Genomic DNA, 20,614 nt, shown 5'->3' on the forward strand with positions numbered 1-20,614 from the left:
GGAAGATCCGCTGGACAAAGGAATGGCTACCCATTTTAGTATTCTTGCCTGGAGAATTCCCTAGAAGAGACTGGAGAGCTACTATTACGGGGTCACAAAGAGTTGGACATGACTGAGCAATAAACACTTTCACACTTTCACTCGGACATTAGTCTTATTTTGCCTTTACCAGATCCAAAGCAGAAAAGCACTTAGGCTGTCCTATGGATGGGCTGCTCCCTAAGGGGGTCCAACCCTAAACTTCAAGGCATCTGCTTAATGATTTTCCATGCTCCTCTCATCTTCAGTGACCTGGGTCATTGGCTCTTGTCACTCAGATCCCAGCTTTTAAGGAAGAGGTTTGTAGGAGAACTTTGTCTCTAGAAATTGTGTTCAAAGTATGGTCCTCCTTAGAGAAAGTTTATAACTACTGGGTCCATGCACTCTGGAGCCCACTCCTCACAATTAGAAAGAAGCCCACGTGCCCCCAACAAAGAGCCCACATGCTGCAATGAACCCTATATACATGCTACAACTAAGACTCAACACAGCCAAAAATATAAATAGATAAATATTTTTAGATAAATTACAAGGAATGAAAAGGAGGGATGGAAATCTGTACCTGTGAGCCAGTGATAATGCATAAACATTATTTAGGGCTGATTCAAACAAGCACTTTGAATGAAAACATTGATGAAGCATTATCGGAAATGTGAACTGAGACTGAATAGTTGATCATATTACTAAAGAGTTAATGTTCATCCCACAAAGGGTCATAGTGTTATTCAGTCAGTTCAGTCACCCAGCCATGTCCGACTCTTTGCAACCCCATGGACTGCAGCATGCCAGGCTTCCCTGTCCATCACCAACTCCCAGAGCTTGCTCAAACTCAATGTCCATTGAGTCAGTGATGCCATCCAACCATCTCATAATGTTACTATGGTTACATTATGTAAAGGGTCTTTATCTTTGAGAGAAACTTACAAAAAACTTTATGAATAAAATGATATGACATCAGGATTTGCTTCACCATAATCAGGAGGGGTAAGAGCAGTGGGTAGAACAAAGATAAAACAAGATAATGAGTTGACTGTTGACCTGGGTGAAGGGTCCAGAAGCACTGATTATACTACTCTCATTTTCATAAGAGGACTTTTGAAATTTGTTTGAAATTTCCCATAAGAAAAAGATTTTTAAATAGCTACTTCACATAAGACTAAATATAACACTTTTCTTCTCTATAATACATGAGCAATTTTTGCTTTAAATAGCAGTTTCCCTTCCAAGTACACCCAAATGAGGACATTATTGCGTACAACTCAAATTTGTAATTTGCCCGAACCTGGCCATTATAATAAGAAGTTGGGTGGTAAGATCAAAATCCAAAAATAATTTGACAGTTTGGGGCTCGAGCCAAATCTAACAAGAAAGATTTAACAGAGATTAATGTAAATCAAAACTTTAGATGTATTAAAACAAAACAAGCTGTATGGTTCAGCCTGGGGAGATTCACAAAAGCTTTTATAAAGTGGCGCCAGCTCAGGATGACTCAGCAGCAGGAAAGGGCTGCCAGACTCACCTGCAAGGTTGGAGGATGCACAAACACTAGTCCCCATGTTCACGCTTTTCATGAGCTAGTTAATCCTCATCTAGCAGGTTGGGCTGTATTCCCTATATCCAGAGTGTGACATGCAGCCTGGGAGGGAGCATGCCAAAGCATAGGAGGAAATGGAAGTGTTCAGCTTGGAGAAGGAATATGATAAAGAGACAACCATCCTCAAACATGTGGAGATTCTCATGCACAGGGAGACTTGCTCCCTATGGTCACAGAGGGGAAACCTTGGACCAATGGGTAGAATTTACAAGGTAGGACAAAGCTTAGCATCTTCTGTGAGAGAGAGAAGGACCCCACCCAGGAGGGTGGATAGCCAGTTAGAGAACTGGTTTTGGAGAGGACTTCAGTATCTAAATGGGGCTCCTCTTTATGGCCTCTGAAGTCATTTCTAGCCTTAAGAGTCTGATGCTTCAGAAATCAATGAACAGCAGTAACTCTAAAAATAATGATGGTAATATCATAGATTTATCGAGTACTTACCTTGTTCTGGGAACTGTGCCAACTCTAGCATGCATTCAATTACTTAGTCAGCTCATCAATCAACAAGTGCTATGAAGTGCACATTTTCTATCCAGTATTAAGCAACACACGAACAGTATATGACATAGTCCCTCTCTTTAAAGAGTTTGTAATCTAGTTGCTAATCAAAATTTTCATATCTGTAGTACAATAGCTGTACGAATATCGCTCATTCTATAAAGTGCTTTTCATGTATTCCTTGAAACATCCCTGAGAGACAGATTTTATTTTTATTACCACATTGTTGCTATTGTTGTTCAGTCGCTCAGTCATATCCAATTCTTCACAACCCCATGGACTGCAGCACACCAGGCTTCCCTGTCCACCACCATCTCCCAGAGCCTGTTCATGTCCATGGAGTTAGTGATGCCATCCAACCATCTCATCCTCTGTCATCCCCTTCTCCTCCTGCCTTCTGTCTTTCCCAGCATCAGAATCTTTTCTAATGAGTTATCACTTCACATCAGGTAGCCAAAGTACTGGAGCTTCAGCTTCAGCACCAGTCCTTCTAATGAATATTCAGGATTGATTTCCTTTAGGATTGACTGGTTTGATCTCCTTGCAGTCCAAGGGACTCTCAAGAGTCTTCTCCAGCACCACAGTTCAAAAGCATCGATTCTTCAGCACTCAGCCTTCTTTATGGTCCAACTCTCACATCCATACATGACTGCTGGAAAAACCATAGCTTTGACTATATGGACCTTTGTCAGCAACTTGGTGTCTCTGCTTTTTAATATGCACTTGACATAAAAACTAATAGCTAATATTTTTAATTGCTCTCTTCTTCTGTGAGTGCCTGTTTCTGGTGTTGCTCAGTGTGATCCTAGCCTCAAACAAGAGAAGATTAGCTTTTTATTTTTAAAACCCTCTTATCTCAATAATAAAGGAATTAAATTAAAAATTATAATCTAAGTTTTTAAAAAGGACTCTAGTCACCCAGTGATAAATATTCCCTAGCAAATCAAACAAAAAATAAAGTGTGCTAAATTATCTAAGTTTTATTATCCATAAGAACTGTGAGAGAGTCTTTTGGGTGTTTTTGTTTTTGTCTTAGTTTTAAAGTAAACATAACAAAATGGACAAAGTCTGGGACTATTTTAAAGTTGAGCTTTGGAACAGACTTTATTTGATTTTAAGCAGAAAATCTGTGAGCAGATCCGAGCTAAAGGAGGGGCTGGGAGAAGTCAAGTTTATAAGGGAGCAATGGTGAGCATCAGCCTCCCAAAACAGAAGAGTCCCCTAGGCAGCTGAAGCAGATTTCAGTACCAAGGACAGAGCAGGGCTCTGAATAAAAGTAGGCCTCTGCAGAGCCTGGCAGGCTACAGTCCATGGGGTCACAAAAGAGTCAGACATGACTTAGAGACTAAATAACAACTGTCATCAAAAGGATTCCCAAGTGGTGCAGTAGTAAAGAATCCGCCTGCCAGTGCAGGAGAAGCGAGAGATGTGTATTTGCCTGGCAGGTATAGACCATGGGATCGCAAAGAGTTGGACACGACTCAACATGCATGCGTGCACGCTGCCATCAAAAATCAGAGATACCCCACTGCCCAAACTTTTTGTGAAGAAATAAAACTCCATATGTGTTATTAATAAAGCATGGAGGTTATAAGTAGGGATTCTGGGGTCCAACAACACTTGTTCAAACCCTGGCTCTACCACTTGCTAACTGTGACCTTTATCACAGTGTGAACTTTACCTCTCTGTGTCTCCTTTTCCTCTGTGTAAAATGTGGATAAACACACCTACTTCATGGGATCATTATGAAGACTAAATGAGTTAGCCCCCAAATTCCCCTCCTATCCAGGCTGCCACATAACATTGAGCAGAGTTCCGTGTGCTATACAGTAGGTCCTTGTTGGCTATCAACTTGAGATATAGCAGTGTGTATGTGTCCATTCCAAACTCCTGAATGGATACATGTATATATATGCACCCATATATACATATGCATATATATGCATATCTGAGTCCCTTCACTGTTCACCTGGAACTATCACAGCATTGTTTGTTAATTGGCTGTATCCTGATACAAAATTTAAAAATTAAAAAAAAAGACAATGAGTTACACATGGAATTCTCAAAACAATGTCTGGGCAGGTAAAAATTACTAAATAAAATTTTACTTCATTTACTGTTTTTCCAGAAACTTGAAATCTCAGGATATGAGGGGAAAAGGAGGTCCAAGTGTTGTAGCCAAAGTCTTGCCAGGAGGAGGGATGGCTGCCATTGAACCACAGGGAATGAGGATATAGCAGCTGCTTTTGACCACATTCTCCCACCACTCTGGCCCAAAGACTCAAGAGGGAGGTAAGGAAAGGCTGCCCCGGAGGTGGCCAGGCTGGGCACTGAAGTTAACCAGTTGGCTATTACTGAGCCATTTGGAAGTCTTGGCCATGACTGAACACTGAAGCCAGTATGTAAGATGTGCTAGTCTGGGGGTGTGGCCTGCCATGAGATGGATCCAGAAAGAGTGACGCACATCATGGCAGTTGGACATATTACAAAGTCTGACACAGTTGACTTAACCCCAAAGACTCCCTCAGCACCCCATTCTCTATCTCACTCACTCCACACACAACTGCTAATATAACTTCCTGCAGGCCACATTTCCTGTGTGCTGCCCTCTAATTTAGCAAACATCATGGGTCCCTTTTATTGTATCAAGCTCATAGGGCTAAATGCATCATTATGTATTACATTTTAATGGAGATGAGAAACCAGAGAGGTGAGGGGAGGCAGGGCAGAGTTCATGGGCAAGGGAACTAAAGGAACTAATAGGATGGGGGTGGGCTCAGGGACAAACTCCTAGCTTGACAATGTCTATCTGGGCTTTAGCTTCCAGGCAGATGAGATCATAGTGTCATCAATCCTGGGAGGAAAAAAAAAAAACTATTGCAGAGAGGTGTGGCTAAGGGTAGGGAGAGTTTCTGCATCATCTATCAGGTCCCAGTCTCAATATTTGATGCATGAGTGCTGGTCACTGCTGGTGATGGTCTCCATAGTCCTGGATTCTGGTCATCAGCTACAGGGCAACACTTGGAAATCCTCCTGAGAAAGTGTCATCCAGTCTCAGTCTCCTGATAAAGGACCACCATTTTCCGTTTGCTTGTCCCATCTCCTCCTTATATAACCCCACCATCCTGCTCACTTTCTTCACAACCATGAAGTCATTCTTAGCCTCAGCACTTGTTAAACTCATCTGCATATCTACAAGGAAGGAGAAAGGTCATGCCCAAAGGACAGCTGAGTCCAAGTATGTGCACATGTGCCCAGGGAAAGGTGTTTATCCCTGGAGATGGGCAATAATTATGGAAAGCTGAAACAAACTATTAGAAATACCTTAAGTCCTAGATTTTCTTTGTACTTCCATCACAAAGGATTATTGTTGGCTGGCTAAGACTCTGCATCTTAATTATCAGTTTCTCAAGCAAAAAGTGAATGAAATAAATTAAAGGACATTTAAATATGAACTGTGTTGGCCTTGACTGTGAGAAACCACATCTTTAATAAGGCAGAATGCTTGACTTGAAACAACCAAATGACTAGTGTTAATGGTGGGAATGGTTATGGAGCTCTAGTGCACACATTTGCTAATTGCTCTCCCTAGCAGCCTGGAAACAGACAAAACAGCTAGGCATTTATCTCTGTCAGCTAGCCAGACATTATTTCAGTGACCTTGGGCATCAGAGTGGGGTTCTCAGAAACTCAGCCAGTGGGAGAAAGAATGTCCAGAATGTACAAGAAAGGCAGGAGGAAGGATAGAGAAACTGATTCAATTAGCACATCAATCTCTGCTGTCAATTGTATAGCAGTAAGCCAAGGAAACCCACTCCCCTCTGAATCCCTACAGAACTTTCTAACGAATTCTTTGGTATATGCCCCTGATCCTTCACCCCTTCAAGGATCTCAGAGTCCTCTCCACCCTTCCTGGAGGGCCAATTCTTACTAGAAGAGAAGCATCCTCCCCATCCATATCCCAGGCAAACCCAATGCCCCATCCCACGTCAGATTCCTGGGAAGCAAACTCTGAGATGGATTTGTGGGCAGAAAACATATGGGGAGTGCCCTTAGGATTAATGTTGTGAGGGAGGGAATGAAGCAGGATTGGCATTGGGAGCTATCTACTACAGACCCCTAATCCCTTCAAAGCTGATTTGTGCTTATCTTTCTCTTAGCCTCACCCAACTCCTCATCTACCACTGCAGGCATGATTTTGGAGGTGGCCCTTCCACCAACTTGGTCCCAGTTTCCTGCAATCCTGTTAGCCTCCTCTGACCTCCCTCTGCCGGAACTACGTTCTATCTTCCTGACCTCACCCCAGCTATTCTCAGCATCCCCACAGATAACTAATTATGCTCAATGATGAATGTTTCTGGGATTCTGGACTCCTGAGTGGTTCAAGTGCTGTTGGAGTCCTTGCCTCAGACAAGCAAATTAATAAGAAAAACAAAATATGCACCCAAAGAGAAAATGGATTAAACAAAAGAAGAAAAAATTCACAGAAAGTGAAAGTTAAAGAATAAGCAGATTTATAATGTTCAACCTCATTACTAATCAAAGAGATGAAAATAAAACCTGAAAAAAACAGTGGAAAATTCAAAAATATCACAAAGTGATCCTAAGACTGGAGAAACAAGAAATCATATATTACTTATAAAAGTATCAATTGGCACAATGTTTCTAGACAGAAGTTTGACAATATAAATCAAAATTTTAAAGTGGCCTAGCAATTCCACATCTAGGAAGGTATCTTAAAGAATGAAAGGATGAGTGCTCAGAGATATGTGTTCATTGCAGCAATGTTTATTGCACTGGAAAATAATAGAAATAACATATGCATCAAAGTGCTATGCTACAAGCATATAACGGAATATTGCTCAGTCATTAAAAACGATGTCAGCCTTGGTTACAGGAAGCAGGGCGTGGCTTCCGGAGGTCAGTAATGGGAGCCAAGTCCAGAGTGGTGGATGGGGCATAGAGTTCCAGGGTGCGCTGCACCAACCCAGACTCGGCTGGGCCCCAGACTGGTGAAAGGGCATGGGATGGATATAGCGGAAGTGACGGAAGTCTTGGAGGAAGAGAGTTTCGCAGTATCCACTTCCGCCGCTGAAGCTGAATTTGATGCTGTGGTTGGCTCTATGGAGGACATTATCATGGATGCTGAATTCCAAGTACTGAAGAGAAATTTCATGGACAAATACTACCAGGAATTTAAAAACACGAAAGAGAATAAACTCACCTACCCGGCAATTTTTAACAAAAACCTTTCTTTCATAGAAAAGTATATTGAAAATCAGCTCCTGGAGCGGATACCCGGATACAACATGGCAATTTTCACCACAACGTTAAAGCACCATAATGATGAAATGGTTCATGACGTATTCAACATGCTCACATTCACAGACTTTCTGGCATTTAAAGAGATGTTTCTAGAGTATAGAACAGAAAAGGAAGGCCGACGACTGGATTTATGCAGTGGTTTGGTGGTGACTTCCTTGTGCAAATCAGCTTCCCAGAACAACACGCAGCACCACCTCCTCCGTCCAGGCAGTGGAAGCCTTCTGATACCATGAGCCAAATCGTCTGGAAGAGGCTTCTGTTCGCGATGACAAGAGAGTACATCTTGGAGAGACTAGCTCTGTTCTGCAGCATTTTGTTAATTTTAGATATTAATGGGTCAAAAAGATAATTACCTGAATCTCCCAGGACTTCTGCTTTTTCTGAAACACTTTCCATTCAATAATCCCTGCTAAAGGGAATAACTTCTCATTGTGCTTTTGAGAGTCTGGCTGCTCCGGAGTAAGGCTGTATCAAGCATTCCACCTGGAAGGCCCCTACCCCAGCATATATGTTCCTGTGTCAACAAAGTGGAATAATACCATGTCCCAAACACCAAACACCACAGGCGGGCTTTGCCTGAACCTTTGAGGTACTCATAGCTCCTTCACTTGGGTAAACCTTTCATGCAGTGGCCCCCTGTGTGGGATCTTTTATGATTTGGGCAGTACTTACGTAGGGTGTTAAAATATCTGCACCTGTCTTCAGAGTTCTGAAACTCTATTTTCTGCCTGCCATCATGGGGAAATTAGAACTAGTTTTGGTTGTGGAAATAGACTGGAAAAGATTTCCTTTATCCAAAAGCTGCATGTGAGAATCAACTTCCTAGTGTTGGGTTTGCAGTTTCTATCACTGTCTTCTAGTTCTGATATAGACTCCGTGTTTTAAGAGAAACCTCTTTTTTTCTAGAATAATTTTTGGAGAAAAATTGTAGATGAATATTCTAATTCATCTATTAGATTTGATCTTAGAATTTCTGTGATTAACCAGTTTAAATCTAAGTATTAAGTGCTTGTCATTTTTAGGTGTTAGTGCTATGATGGTGTTAGTGGTGTTACCAGTATGATGTTGTTCCCTGGTGTTACTACTTTCCCTGATGCCAATGAATATATGCTATACTCTGTAAATAGACTAAAAGACATCCTTTTCTATAGTATATTAAGTGTATTTGTGCAAGTTTACTTAAAATCCTTCTGTATAAATCAGTTGGTTAGTTTCAGGTTGGGTTGGGAATGGTGGCGGTTGTGGTAGTAAGTCACTTCAGTCATGCCCGACTCTTTGCAACCCTGTGGACTGTGGCCTGCCAGGCTCCTCTGTCCATGGGGTTCTTCAGGCAGGAATACTGGAATGGGTTGCCCTGCCCTCCTCCAGGGGATCTTCCCAACCCAGGGATCGAACCTGCATCTCTTATGTCTCCTGCATTGGCAGGCAAATTCTTTACCACTATCACCACCTGGGAAGTCCTGGGTTGAGGATAGGTTTGATAAAAATGTGATTCTTCAAGCTCTGCACTCCCAGGTCTATTCTTCTCCCTATCAAAATCAAGTTCCACTGGTCTAACCCAGCCAGAGAAAGAAGGGAGCTTTGATTTTTTATCTTCCATCTAGGTTTGGTTTAGGAAAATGTTTGGTAGAATATTACAGACCAGAAAACATGTATATCACACCTCTAGATAGAAAAAAAAAATAGTAGTTTAAACTCTATTTAAAAACTCTCTCTTCTTCCCAGGCCGGCTCCAGGCTTCCTCTCCCAGTCTTTCTCTACCTCTCTCAAGAGCCCCCTCTGCCAACTCTTCTTGAAAGAGTTCACAAGAAGGTCCTAGGTCCTCACTGTAACTTTCAGCTCCATCCTCCCTTGCAGTGTGATCTATCCCATCTTCCTGGGAGGAGGGAGGTTCTGTTCTTATTCATTTCAATTCATTCTTTCAATTGACCACCAAACTTTTACTCAGTGCCCCACACCCTGTGCAGGGCCCTGAGACACCACACCACACCAAACCAAGATTTCCACACATGGAGCAGATGGATAAAGAGACTACAGAGACTCATGGAACTCTGTTCAGTGTTATGCAGCAGCCTGGATGGGATGGGAGTTTGAGGGGGGAATGGATACACATATATGTATGGCTGAGTCCCTTTGCTGCTCACCTGAAACTACCACAGTGTTTTGTTAATTGGCTATAACCTAATACAAAATTAAAAGTTTAAAAAGAGAGAGACTGCAGTGGCTACCCTCAACCCTGCTGCTCCAGTGTAGTGAAAAGCTGGTTTAATCCAGGACTCTTTTCAGTAAACTAAGCAACACATGGAGCAGAGCATCTGAGGTGTTTTCCTAAGATTAGTGAAGTTTCTTGGAATGTCTCTAAAGGGCCAGTAAGAGCAGTAATCCAGAATGGCCTGCCCTGCTCCCAAAATCCCCAGAGCTGTGCCAGGGATAAATGGGAAAGAGGGCTACCTCATGCCTGTAGACCTTAAAAAGATGGGCATAGATTTACTGAACTCTCAAGTGTAGGAACTTTGAAATATCTCCTTCTCCAGAGCTGCTATACTTGGGGTGAACACAGGAGATCAGATCAGGCTGTAGAACATGAATCTTGAGCAATCTCCTGGTAATCTTGGACCATCAGACAAATGTACCATTGCCTTATTAGTCCAGATCTGATCTCACTTCTGGGTGGTAATGCATGACTTACAGTGACTTACAAACCAGAGTTTTATCACACTCAAAGACCTGCAGAAGGGATTGGTTTGGCAGGTGGGGAAAGGAATGAGACTCTAATTGCCATCTCCACGGACTCTCTCAGTCCCTCTGGTTTCCATCAGTGGCTGTCTTATTACCCTGATCCTTCCTGGGTTTGGGATTCAGCTTTCTGAGAATGACTGGGAAATGTTGGGATAAGGGTAGACACGCACCTTCCCCACTCGTAATTTTACATCTGTCTGGTGTGAGCCTCACTAGTGTAGCACTCCTGCCTCTTACCTGAAAGAAAGTGCAAGTGTTAGTGTCTCAGTTGTGTCTGAATCTTTGCAACCCCATGGATGAGGTTCTTCTGTTCATAGAATTCTCCAGGCAAGAATACTGGAGTGGGTTGCCATTCCCTTCACCAGGGGATCTTCCTGACCCCAAGATCAAACCTGGGTCTCCCACATTGCAGGCTGATTCTTTACCATCTGAACCACCAGGGAAACCCTTGCCTCTTACCTGGAAAGAACCAAATCCCACTGGAATCTATTACATCGATGAACTGCAAAACATTCCTTTACCAAGACTGGGTCTCAGAGGCCCAGTGGGGACAAAAGGGTGGGTGGGAAGGCCTCCTTGGGAGTGGGCAGTCCCCACTGAAGCAACATACTCTTGACCAGTCCTATCACAAGAACACAACCAAATGGATAGAGGAGAAGCCAAGACTATGCAGTGTTACACCCACTACTAACCTAGGAGATCGCCATCCATACCTGATTTCCATCTATTCTTGGACCTTGATTTATTCTGTGACTCCTTGAAAGCCAAATACCAGAATATGAAATACAGTGCAATTTATTGGGAAAAGAAGGTAAAACAACCATCAGCAAAGAATCCACAGTTCAGGGAATTAAGGTGCCAGAGGTGAGTCAGGATATGATGTCCCAGATGTGGGGTGGGAACCCTGAGAACCAACAGTCCAGAGATCTCAACCATTTACCCTCTAGCAGCAGCCCCACTGCCCTGCCCTCCTCAGGCAGGGGCTGAAACATTCCAGCCTCGGACCATCAACTCCCAAGAGAGATGGGCCAGGGCAGGAACAGGCCAGGCTGGGAAGCCCCACACTTGTCTGGGCTGAGGTGTTGCTGTCCAAAGTCAGGGGCCTTTACAAGGGTGCATCTAGGGCATCATCATCCCAGACTAGCAGCTGGACCTTCCAGGCCTAGGAGAGGTCTTAGGGATGGAGGAGCCAGGAAGTTCAACCGCTTCTCCCAGGAGCTTGAGGGAAAGCAAGGTTGGGGTTGGCATTTGTCCATGCCAAGCAGAGAGGGGAGAAGTGCTGTCCCAAGCTGAGGGGAAACCAGTGGGCGTGGAGATTGGGCACACCCCCCCCCCACAAAGGATCACTTGCAAAGCTGGTTTGAGCTGGTGGTCTGAGTGAAGCAGAGGGTGGTGCCGCCCCCACCGCCAGACCTGTAGCCAGTGCTTTCTGAGCTCTGGATGCAGCTCTGGTTCACAGAGCCGCTGCTCCCATTGCTGCAGGCCTGGGAGCCCCCGCCGCTGCCTCTGCCCCCACCGCTGCCGCCGCTGACTCCTCTGTAGCTGCCGCCGCCGCCTCTGTAGCCACTGCCACTGCCACTGCCACCAGTGACCCCTCCAAATCCCCCACGGCCTCCACCAGGGCTGGTGCCTGTGCTGGTGACGTTGCTGAGCACCGCTAAGGAAAACAAGCACTGGACTCAGGCTCAAGCCCTGGGCCTGTACCCCAAACCTGCTTGGCTGTGTGACTCAGAGAAAGTTACTCAACTTCTCTGAGGCCTCAGTGGGTAAACAGCAGGAGTGAGCCCTGGCCCTCTGGTTCCCTTCCCCAGGAATAAGAGCCAGGAGTATCCATAGGAATTTCTGGTTCTCCAACCTAAGGAATTCCCTGGGACCACAGGGGCTTCAGCTCTGGCCTGCCAGTTGGTCAAGTTCCACTAGGAGCAGAGTACTGTGGCCATGGCCTGAGACCCTGGACACTTTGGTGGCCTGACCGCCTTGCATTGGTCAGGCTCTCCCACCCAAATGTCAGTCAGGATGTTTCTAGTTGCCCTTTCTGCATCCCAGGGAGAAAGTTTTTGAAAGGCTACTTACAAATGCACACAGCACTCTGACACTCTCCAGACATTCTAAAAAGCAAGAGGAGATGAGGATTATTTCTGCAATGAGTCCTTAGACAAAGAGCTCAGGGTTCATAACCCTGGGAGCCATGTCCTCCCTTTTGCCCTCGTAGGGGTCAAGCTCCCAAAAGAAGAAAGGCTATTCTGAGTCTGTTTCCAGACACAGATCTCCCCAGGAAAAGGGGCTGCTGCAGGGAAGTAAGGCTTCCAGCAGCTCCACCAATCACCATCTCTCCATCTTCCCATCATCTTTCACTAATTTCCCAGATTATCTTCCAGACACACTACTCATCACTCAACACCCCCTTGATTAGCCCATCCTCACCTCTCCTCCGCTACTGAGACCATCTTCCCACCTTAGCTATGCCCTTCCCCTCCTTCACCCAGGCCTGGCTTTCTTATTCCTACAGCTCTTCTTCCAGGAAGCCTTCCCCAGTGAGCCCTCCTGGGGTGGTGGTGGCAGTAATGGTTATTCAAGAAGGATAATATGTGAGAGGGGCTGACACTCAACACATGATGGAAATGTCCTGCCCACTCTCCCCATCTTCCTGTGCCTCATTCTTGTTCATGGAGCAGACATGACCACATGTTTGAGCAGACACGGAACGTGTCCGCACACCTTGCCACTGTGGCCCCCACTGGTGTTGCTCTCTCCTTGCACATCCCACACTTCCCAATGCATGCAGCACCATCTGCACTCTCACTCCTTTTCTTAGAGACATAAGAAATCCTTAAGTTTTCTTCTCACATGTGAGTTCTACTTCCTCCATCAGATTGGGAGCTGCCTGAAGACAGAGGCTCTGAACACAGGATTCATGGAGCAGCTAGTCATTAGAAGGATCTTTCAATTCTTGACACCCCTTTGGCATTTGACATCCACTCGCTGAGCCCTTATCTGCTACTTGATATTGTGTTATTTTTCCAGAGTATGTATGTATCAGCCACCTTCCCATATAGACTCAGCCTCAGGGATGCAGGTGTTCTAGGACTGCCTATACTGAGCTGTCCGGCATGGCAACCACTCCCCACATGAAGCTATTTTATTTAAATTAAATTAAATATAAAACTCAGCTGCACTCACCAGGTTTTGTGTGCTCAAGTGGCCAAGGGCTACTATATTAGATAGCACAGGTATAGGACATTTTCATCATCTGAGAAAGGTCCAGTGGACAGCACTATAACTTTTATTATAAGTCCAAAGGACTTTCCCTTCCACCTGCATATAGTGAGGCTCAACAGAGGTGTTTAGTCGCTCAGTCGTGTCTGCCTCTTTGCGACCCCATGGTCTGCAGCACACCAGGCTTCCCTGTCCTCTGCTATCTCCTGGAGTTTACTCAAACTCATGTCCATTGAGTCAGTGATGCTATCCAACTATCTCATCCCCTGTCGCCCAACAGAGATATGTAATGCAATATTGATGTCTAAGGTAAATCAAAGTGTGAGAAAAGTTTGATTGTCTGTATATACATATATATATATAGAGAGAGAGAGAGAGAGAGAGAGTGGGGCCTGAATCCTCAACTCTGTCATTCAGGAGATTCCTTACCTATTGTCCTCTCCCTATAACCTTGTTCCCTTTCTCCACTATCAAAGGTCACTCTGAACTCACTTCTGGAGGATAATGACCTCACAGCTCCTCACCTGCACTCCTCACTCTCCAGCAGCTTGTGGTAGGTAGCGATCTCCACATCCAAGGCCAGTTTGATATTCATCAACTCCTGGTAGTCACGCACCAGCCGGGCCAGGTCATCCTTGGCTTGCTGAAGGGCGTCCTGCAGTTCTTGGATCTTGGCGTTGACATCCTTGAGGGCCAGCTCCCCACGCTGCTCAGCATCAGCAATAGCGTTCTGCAGGTTGGCATTCTAGGAAAGAGGGAGTTAAGAGACTGTTTAGCCTAGTGACTGGAAAGCAAACAGCTGATCTTTCCAACATCTCTTACCCATCTAAGAAATTCCTCCCTTTCCCTTCCTCCCCTTCTTAGAAATTCAGTGGCGCATACTCAGAAAACAGAAGTCAGTTTCACAGTTGGTTCAGTCTTCTTTGGCCCTTTTAAATTAACTCATGTCTCATCAAGAAAAGGAACACCGATTTGCTGGTTAAGGTGGAGGTAGTCTGGTGAGTGTTGTTTTTTTTTAAGATTGTTATAATCACTTCATTCTAGTGATACAAATTAGTCTTCAAGGTAACATGAAGTGCGTGATAAATAGCTCATTGAGGGCAGATCCTACTGAGAGCTGAGTGTTTAAGACCACCCTTACAGTTGGAAGATTTGCTGCTAGGCAAACCAGAATGGACAACCGTCTCTCCTTAGGGAGCCTGCTGAGAAGCCCAACCTCGGGGAGGAGAATCGAGGAGAACAGAGTGTCCCAGAGACCAGGCTGTCCCACAGGCAACCACAAAAGAACTGAGAAGGCCTGTGGCAGAAGCCCAGCTGTTGCTTCTCCTCTTCCCCAGGGCCCAGAAGACCTCCAGGACTTTCCACTCAGCCCAGACCCACCTGCTTCTTGACATTCTCAATCTCAGCCCGCAGCCTCGGGATCATCCGGTTGAGCTCCATGATCTCGTTCTTGGTGTTCTTCAGGTCATCCCCATGCCTTCCAGCCTTGTTCTCCAGCTCTCCAAGCTGACAGAAGAGAAACCCATCATCACGACTTTGCAAACTGTTGGAGCACTTTTGATGGAGGCCAGCTAGAGTGTGGGAACAGAGGAGAGCTCCCACCTTGGTCTGGACAGGGCCTCGGCCTCGGCCTTGCTCTTCTGGGCGATGTCCTCGTACTGGGCCTTGACCTCATTGATGATGCTGTCCAGGTCCAGGCAGCGGTTGTTGTCCATGGACAGGACCACGGACATGTCATTAAGGTGATTCTGCATCTGGGTCACTTCCTGTGGGAAACATGGAGCTCACTTTCACCTCTCCTGGCCTCAAGAGATGCTGAGAATAAAGAAGTCCAAGAGTCTTCTACCCCCACAACAAGGGGGCCAGGAGTGGGAGAGTTAGAAATACCAGCTTCCATTTCAGGCCCAGCTACAGCCTAAAGGATATCAGACAATAAAACAAAAGAAAAAAGGAACAACACCTATATAATAAGATTGTCGGCCTGAAAGTATCAGTCAGTGAACCCTATTGGGTGGGTTTCCAGGGGACTGCAGTAAGGAGGGGTCCTCTGGAAGAGCTCACTGTGGTACTGGGTTAGGAGCCAGAGGGTTAGAGGCAACTACAAAGGGTAAGTAGGGGACAGAGAGGGACCCTGGTCCTGTGAGCCAGGTCCAGGCAACCATGAGGAGTTAAGCTGGCATTTCCTGGGTGGAGTAGAGCTGAGGTCTGAGCCCTTCTGCTGGTTTAGTGAGTGTCCTGCCATGTGGGTGCATGTGCCCAGTCGCTCAGTTGCATCCGACTCTTTGTGGCTGCATGGACTGTAGCCCTCCAGGCTCCTCTGTCCATGGGATTCTCCAGGCAAGAATACCAGAGTGGGTTGCCATGCCCTTCTCCAGGGCATCTTCCCTACCCAGGTATCAAACCCACGTCTCTTGCATTGCAGGCAGATTCTTTACCACTGAGCCACCTAGGAAGCCCCATCCTGCCACGTGACTGTCTCCTGATGTCACACTTGGGAAGCATGCTTGGAAAGATGCGGCTAAGAAGGCTCTGGGGCTTGGATGACCAAGGAATCACCGTCTCATAGAGGGTCCTCAGGAAGTTGAGTTCATCTGTCAGGCCGTCCACCTTGGCCTGAAGCTCCACCTTGTTCATGAAGGCTGCATCCACGTCCTGAACAAAAGGAAGGGAGGAGGGCAGTCGGAAACCCAGAAGAACGTGACCGTCTGCTCCCCCTCCACCCACAGCGCTGTTCTGAGTCTTCATCGTTCTTCTTTGCCCCTCCCCATTCCTCTTTCTAATTAGGACTTCTCTTTTTTGAAAAAAAGGGAAAGTGATTTTCTTCCTTTTAATTGCCTTGGCCGATCAAATCCCAATGTTTTGACAAAACATAGACCCCATCAGCCAGGTACGGAGTAAGGGTAGCAAAATCACATTTATCCAGTATGTGACTTTGGTTAGGTAGGACCAAAAACCCAGCCTCTTGAAGAGAAGGGAAGGCATTCTTCTCACAACTTCATCCTTATGATGACTCGCTGACACAAGCTATCAGTATTTGCTGATTGATTTTATTAATAACATCCAGGGTACACTTGTAGGCTGAAAACCTTGAGTCAATGCTATAGATAAAGCCTGCATTATTATTTCACATCACCAATCAGCTCATCAGTCACATTATAAGATGTCATCTCCACCAGCAACATACTCAGAGCAGCTTCCTTCATCAAACTCCTCATTCCCCAAAAATGCAAGAAAAGATGTAAACAGCCCACAGAGCATAGCGTCACAGGGCCCCAGAGAAGTTGGCTCTGCTCTCCCTCCTGGAGGGTCCACACCCAGAAAGGGAGCCAAGGTCCCCATTGTCCCAGATTCCTCACCTTCTTGAGCCCCACAAACTCATTCTCTGCAGCAGTACGCTTGTTGATCTCATCTTCATACCTGGGACAGAAAGAGCCACATGTTTGGACATTCATATTTCAGAAGTTGGAAAAAAACAAAAAAAGAGCCTCCTAAGAACTCAGGCAGAATCTCCTCACCAAGGGACGGGACCAGCTTCAAGGGTGTGCAACCCGTGCAGTTATACAGAGCCCTGGCTTCAGAAGGTCCTTATGCTAGGTTTAAAGCTCTGTTGACCCAGTCTTTAAATTCTTAATAATTTTTTGACAAGGGCCCTGAGTTTTCATTTCACACTGAACCCCCAAACTGATGTAGCCAGTCCTGCCTAGAGGCTTTTCGGAGCTCAGGCCACTGCCTCGACCACCTCCTTCTAGGTTTGAGTGACATGCCAAAGAGTGCCAGGCAGGGGAGGGGAAGGCTTCAAGGAGCCCAGCTCTAGAGACATCACGAAGCACGTGGGCAGATAAGCCCAGAGAGGTATTTGCTCAGGCTGGCTGTTTCAACCTCTGTTCTCTCTGTTTCTCTTTTCATTAATCTGAGCAGGTGCCCACAAGCTTGTGCATATGGAGTGGAATGGGGCCTCCCCAGAACAGGCTTTCCCCTTCTTGCAGGTCCTGACCCCCAGGGATGTCTGGACCCCCCTTCCCATCTTGAGAGGTCCTGTTTACCTCTTACAGACCTCAGAGGATGTCAGCCATAATTGCAGACACGCAAGAGGGAGCTGACTGAGCTGCAGAAATGGGACTGGGCTGGACACATTGGAAGAGCACTTTACAGCAGTCTGCCTGGAACCTGGGACCTGCCCCACCCACCGCTTCAGAATCTAGGACCAGAGCAGGGGAATTTGCATTTTTGATGGGTTTCCAGGGTGCTGCCTTGGTACAGTAAAGTGTGGAGGGCCCTCCAGTCTGAAGGACTTTGAACTCGGGGAGGACTCTCTCATCCATATGGGCTGGTGTAGAAGGGCCCTGCCTGGAGACTGACAAATCTGGCATCATCAGCCACTTGGAAGTCTCAGTCCTCAACCCTCTCACATACTCAATAAATCCGTCCACAAGTCCTGACTGAAGGTACAGTCAGGAACAGTTAAAAATCCTCAGTTGGGACCACACCTCCCTGCTAATCCCCCAGAAGGGGAAACTCCCCAGCTGGGGCCCTCACTTCTTTCTGAAGTCTTCCACCAGGTCCTGCATGTTCCTTAGCTCTCCTTCCAGATTCCCCTTCTCCGCCAGAGCCGAATCCAGCTGCCTGCGCAGGCAGTTGATGTAGCTTTCAAATAAAGGCTCCAGGCCTCCAGAGCCCAAGCTGGAGCCCAAGCCCACGGTCCACTGCTGGAGCAGGTCCCACTTGGTTTCCAGGACCTTGTTCTGCTGTTCCAGGAACCGCACCTGCAGCAGGGGAGGTACAGAAAGAGTCAGCTTCTTGAGTTGGGCAGGTGGGGCCATCCAACCCAAAGGGTTCCATATGTGGAAACTCAACCCGGTCATCCAATCTTCAAGAGCCTGTTTTTTCAGGAATTTGAGAAGGATGAGGGTTTAGAAAAGGAGGAAGAGATACAGTGAGTGCTTCCTGAATGCTGTTTTCACATAGTCTAACTCATTTAATCCTCCCATACAACTACCTATAAAGGGTGTTGTCCCCATTTTGTAGATAAGGAAACTGAGGCTCCATGTGCTTAAATAAGTTGCCCAAAGTGAGGTGACTACTAAGTGACAAAACTAAGAGACAAACCCAGCCCTCATCAAGTCTATTGGAATCCTTCAGCATACGCCTAAAGGAGACCTGCACAGATGAAGGTGTTTCTCATCATCTTTTAAAGGAAAGCTTTTTTACCTCCCTTCAAGCAGGGAAAATAGTCAACAAGGTTTAACTTTTGCTAAATTTTTCTTATTCTCCTTAATTGTTTCCCCTTTCAGTTACTCAGCTTCCAGCTCACTTCAGTTTAACTTCAAATCCCAGGCTCTTTCCTTCACATCCAGCACACCTTTCCCTGCCCGAATATGGACAGCTTGGTGTAATGTGGGCTGAAGCATAGCATCATCTAGAAGGTAAGTCAATTGCCACTACTCATCACTGAGAGGCAGTCCTGAGATTCCTCCTAATACAGGTTTGGTTGTCAGCTAGTTTGGATTACCAAGCAATTGCTCCTCAAGAGTCACTGAAAGTTAGCTATAATAATTTCGTGGTTAATGCCCCTTTCTTAAAAAGAGCTAAGAGCATTCCTGGACTCTCACTTCACTTTCCTGGGCCCTGTCCCGAGAAGAAAATCAGGAGATGAAACCTTTCTCCCATTTCACAGCTGGGAAGACAGGGCCTGCAGAGCAAGAGGGGCATACTGACTGTCCTGTGGGGGCCAAGGTAGAACCAGCACAAGAAGCTGGAGCCCCTGCCTCTAAGCCTGGCAGGTCCCATGGGCATCTTCCTATACCATCCCCCTGGGCAGCCCAACCCCTCCAGGACACCTCTGGGCTTTGCCCTCACCTTGTCGATGAAGGAGGCGAACTTGTTGTTGAGGATCTTGATCTGCTCCCTCTCCTGGGCCTTTACTTGCCCAATCTGGGGATCGATCTCCACATTGAGGGGCGGCAGGAGGCTCTGGTTGATGGTCACTTCCTGGATTCCCCCAGGGCAGACACTAGAGCCATAGCTACCAGGCCCACCAAAGCTACTAGTCCCTCCAAAGCCACCAACCCCTCCATAACCACTGCCCATTCCTCTGACTCCATAAATGCCACCCCCATAACCACCTCTATAACCACCTCCATAGCCACTGATGCAGCTGCTGCGCCCTCCCCCAAAGCCACCAGCCCGGGAGCCGGCCACGCTGATGGAGATGCTCTTATTGCCACCCAGGTTGTAGAGGCTGTGACTGCCAAAGCTGCCTGCTCTGCTCCGGGACCCACAGACCCCTGTGCCAGCTCCTCCAGAGCAGGCCACACAGCTCATCCTGCTGCTGCTGCAGGGGACCACGGCAGAGCAGACAGAGAAGCCCTGGCTCCCTCCACTGATGGATTTCTTGCAGACTTGTCTGTTCATGGTGAGAGAGCTCAAAGGCAAGCTAGCAATCACTTAGCAGGAGCTGCAAGAGGGATGAGGACAGAGGATGGGGACAACAGAGGAGACTGGTCTTTATATACCAAGGAGTTTGGCTTGGAAGAAGGAGAGGCAAGCAATTAGCTGAGAGTCATCTTGGGTTTGGTTTGCCTCCCAGGCAATAAGTTACTTGCACTTTGCAAACACACCTCAAAAATAATCCCCCGGACCAAAGTGACTTTGCTGTCTTGGCTTAATCATCCAAATGCCTCAGTTGACAAAGGACTGGAGCTCTCCTCCCTCCATGGGTTTCCTCAAGGGTCTCTGGGAACTCAAACAGCACTTGATCCAGCAGGATGAATGGGGGTTTGATACCAGAGGGTCAGGAGCTACTGAGCTCTGTGACACCAGGCTGAGGACCACGCAACCTTTTCCAGGTGACCTGAGTCCCTCCCTGCATGCAGACTGCCACCACTCCATGGCATGTCTGTGATACTTCAAAGAAATATCCAGAGGAGGGCTTAGGGTAGGGAGGATGGAGGGCTGAGAGGTGCACTGACCCCACAAGGATCCACTCTGGCACCACCTCTGCCAAATCATCCCTTAAGCCAGCTTGTCTCTTGAGCTGAGACGTGCTGCTGTCATGGGAAACACATGTGAAGATAAAATATCTGACCTGTGGGAGCAATGAAGGTCAGATATGCAACAAGTGTGAAGCTTGCAAAGAAGAGGGGATGCATATGGAGAGGAGTCTCAGACCAAGCCCCTCTACCACCATCCTAGACCAGCAGCAGG

The 20,614-nt window shown here is 46.5% G+C and overlaps 2 protein-coding genes across 2 annotated transcripts; one reads left to right on the forward strand and one right to left on the reverse strand.

Annotated features, from left to right (window-relative positions):
* The first annotated feature begins 7,158 nt into the window (after window positions 1-7,158).
* On the forward strand, window positions 7,159-7,689 carry LOC129652177 (ADP-ribosylation factor-like protein 2-binding protein). The gene has a single exon (XM_055580491.1). The coding sequence runs from the start codon at window positions 7,159-7,161 to the stop codon at window positions 7,687-7,689; it is 531 nt and encodes a 176-aa protein (XP_055436466.1).
* A 3,849-nt stretch (window positions 7,690-11,538) lies between these two features.
* On the reverse strand, window positions 11,539-19,822 carry LOC129652230 (keratin, type II cytoskeletal 2 oral-like). Its single transcript, XM_055580625.1, has 9 exons — window positions 19,268-19,822; window positions 17,948-18,174; window positions 16,768-16,828; window positions 15,968-16,063; window positions 15,026-15,177; window positions 14,792-14,954; window positions 13,936-14,156; window positions 12,269-12,303; window positions 11,539-11,852 (listed from the first exon to the last, which is right to left on the reverse strand). The coding sequence occupies exons 1-9, from the start codon at window positions 19,820-19,822 to the stop codon at window positions 11,539-11,541; spliced, it is 1,824 nt and encodes a 607-aa protein (XP_055436600.1).
* Between the last annotated feature and the right edge of the window lie 792 nt (window positions 19,823-20,614).

The sequence above is a fragment of the Bubalus kerabau genome, chromosome 1 (genome assembly GCF_029407905.1).
Source record: "Bubalus kerabau isolate K-KA32 ecotype Philippines breed swamp buffalo chromosome 1, PCC_UOA_SB_1v2, whole genome shotgun sequence".
Classification (NCBI taxonomy): Eukaryota; Metazoa; Chordata; class Mammalia; order Artiodactyla; family Bovidae; genus Bubalus; species Bubalus kerabau.

What these genes read in the sequence shown, in the direction of transcription:
- LOC129652230 (XM_055580625.1), bottom strand. Translation starts at nt 19,822, where the DNA reads ATGAACAGACAAGTCTGCAAGAAATCCATCAGTGGAGGGAGCCAGGGC. An exon ending in TGAGGACCCTCTATGAGACG is followed by an intron (nt 15,178 to 15,967) that starts GTGATTCCTTGG and finishes TGTTTCCCACAG; the next exon opens with GAAGTGACCCAGATGCAGAA. An exon ending in AAGGCCGAGGCCGAGGCCCT is followed by an intron (nt 14,955 to 15,025) that starts GTCCAGACCAAG and finishes GTGCTCCAACAG; the next exon opens with TTTGCAAAGTCGTGATGATG.
- LOC129652177 (XM_055580491.1), top strand. Translation starts at nt 7,159, where the DNA reads ATGGATATAGCGGAAGTGACGGAAGTCTTGGAGGAAGAGAGTTTCGCA.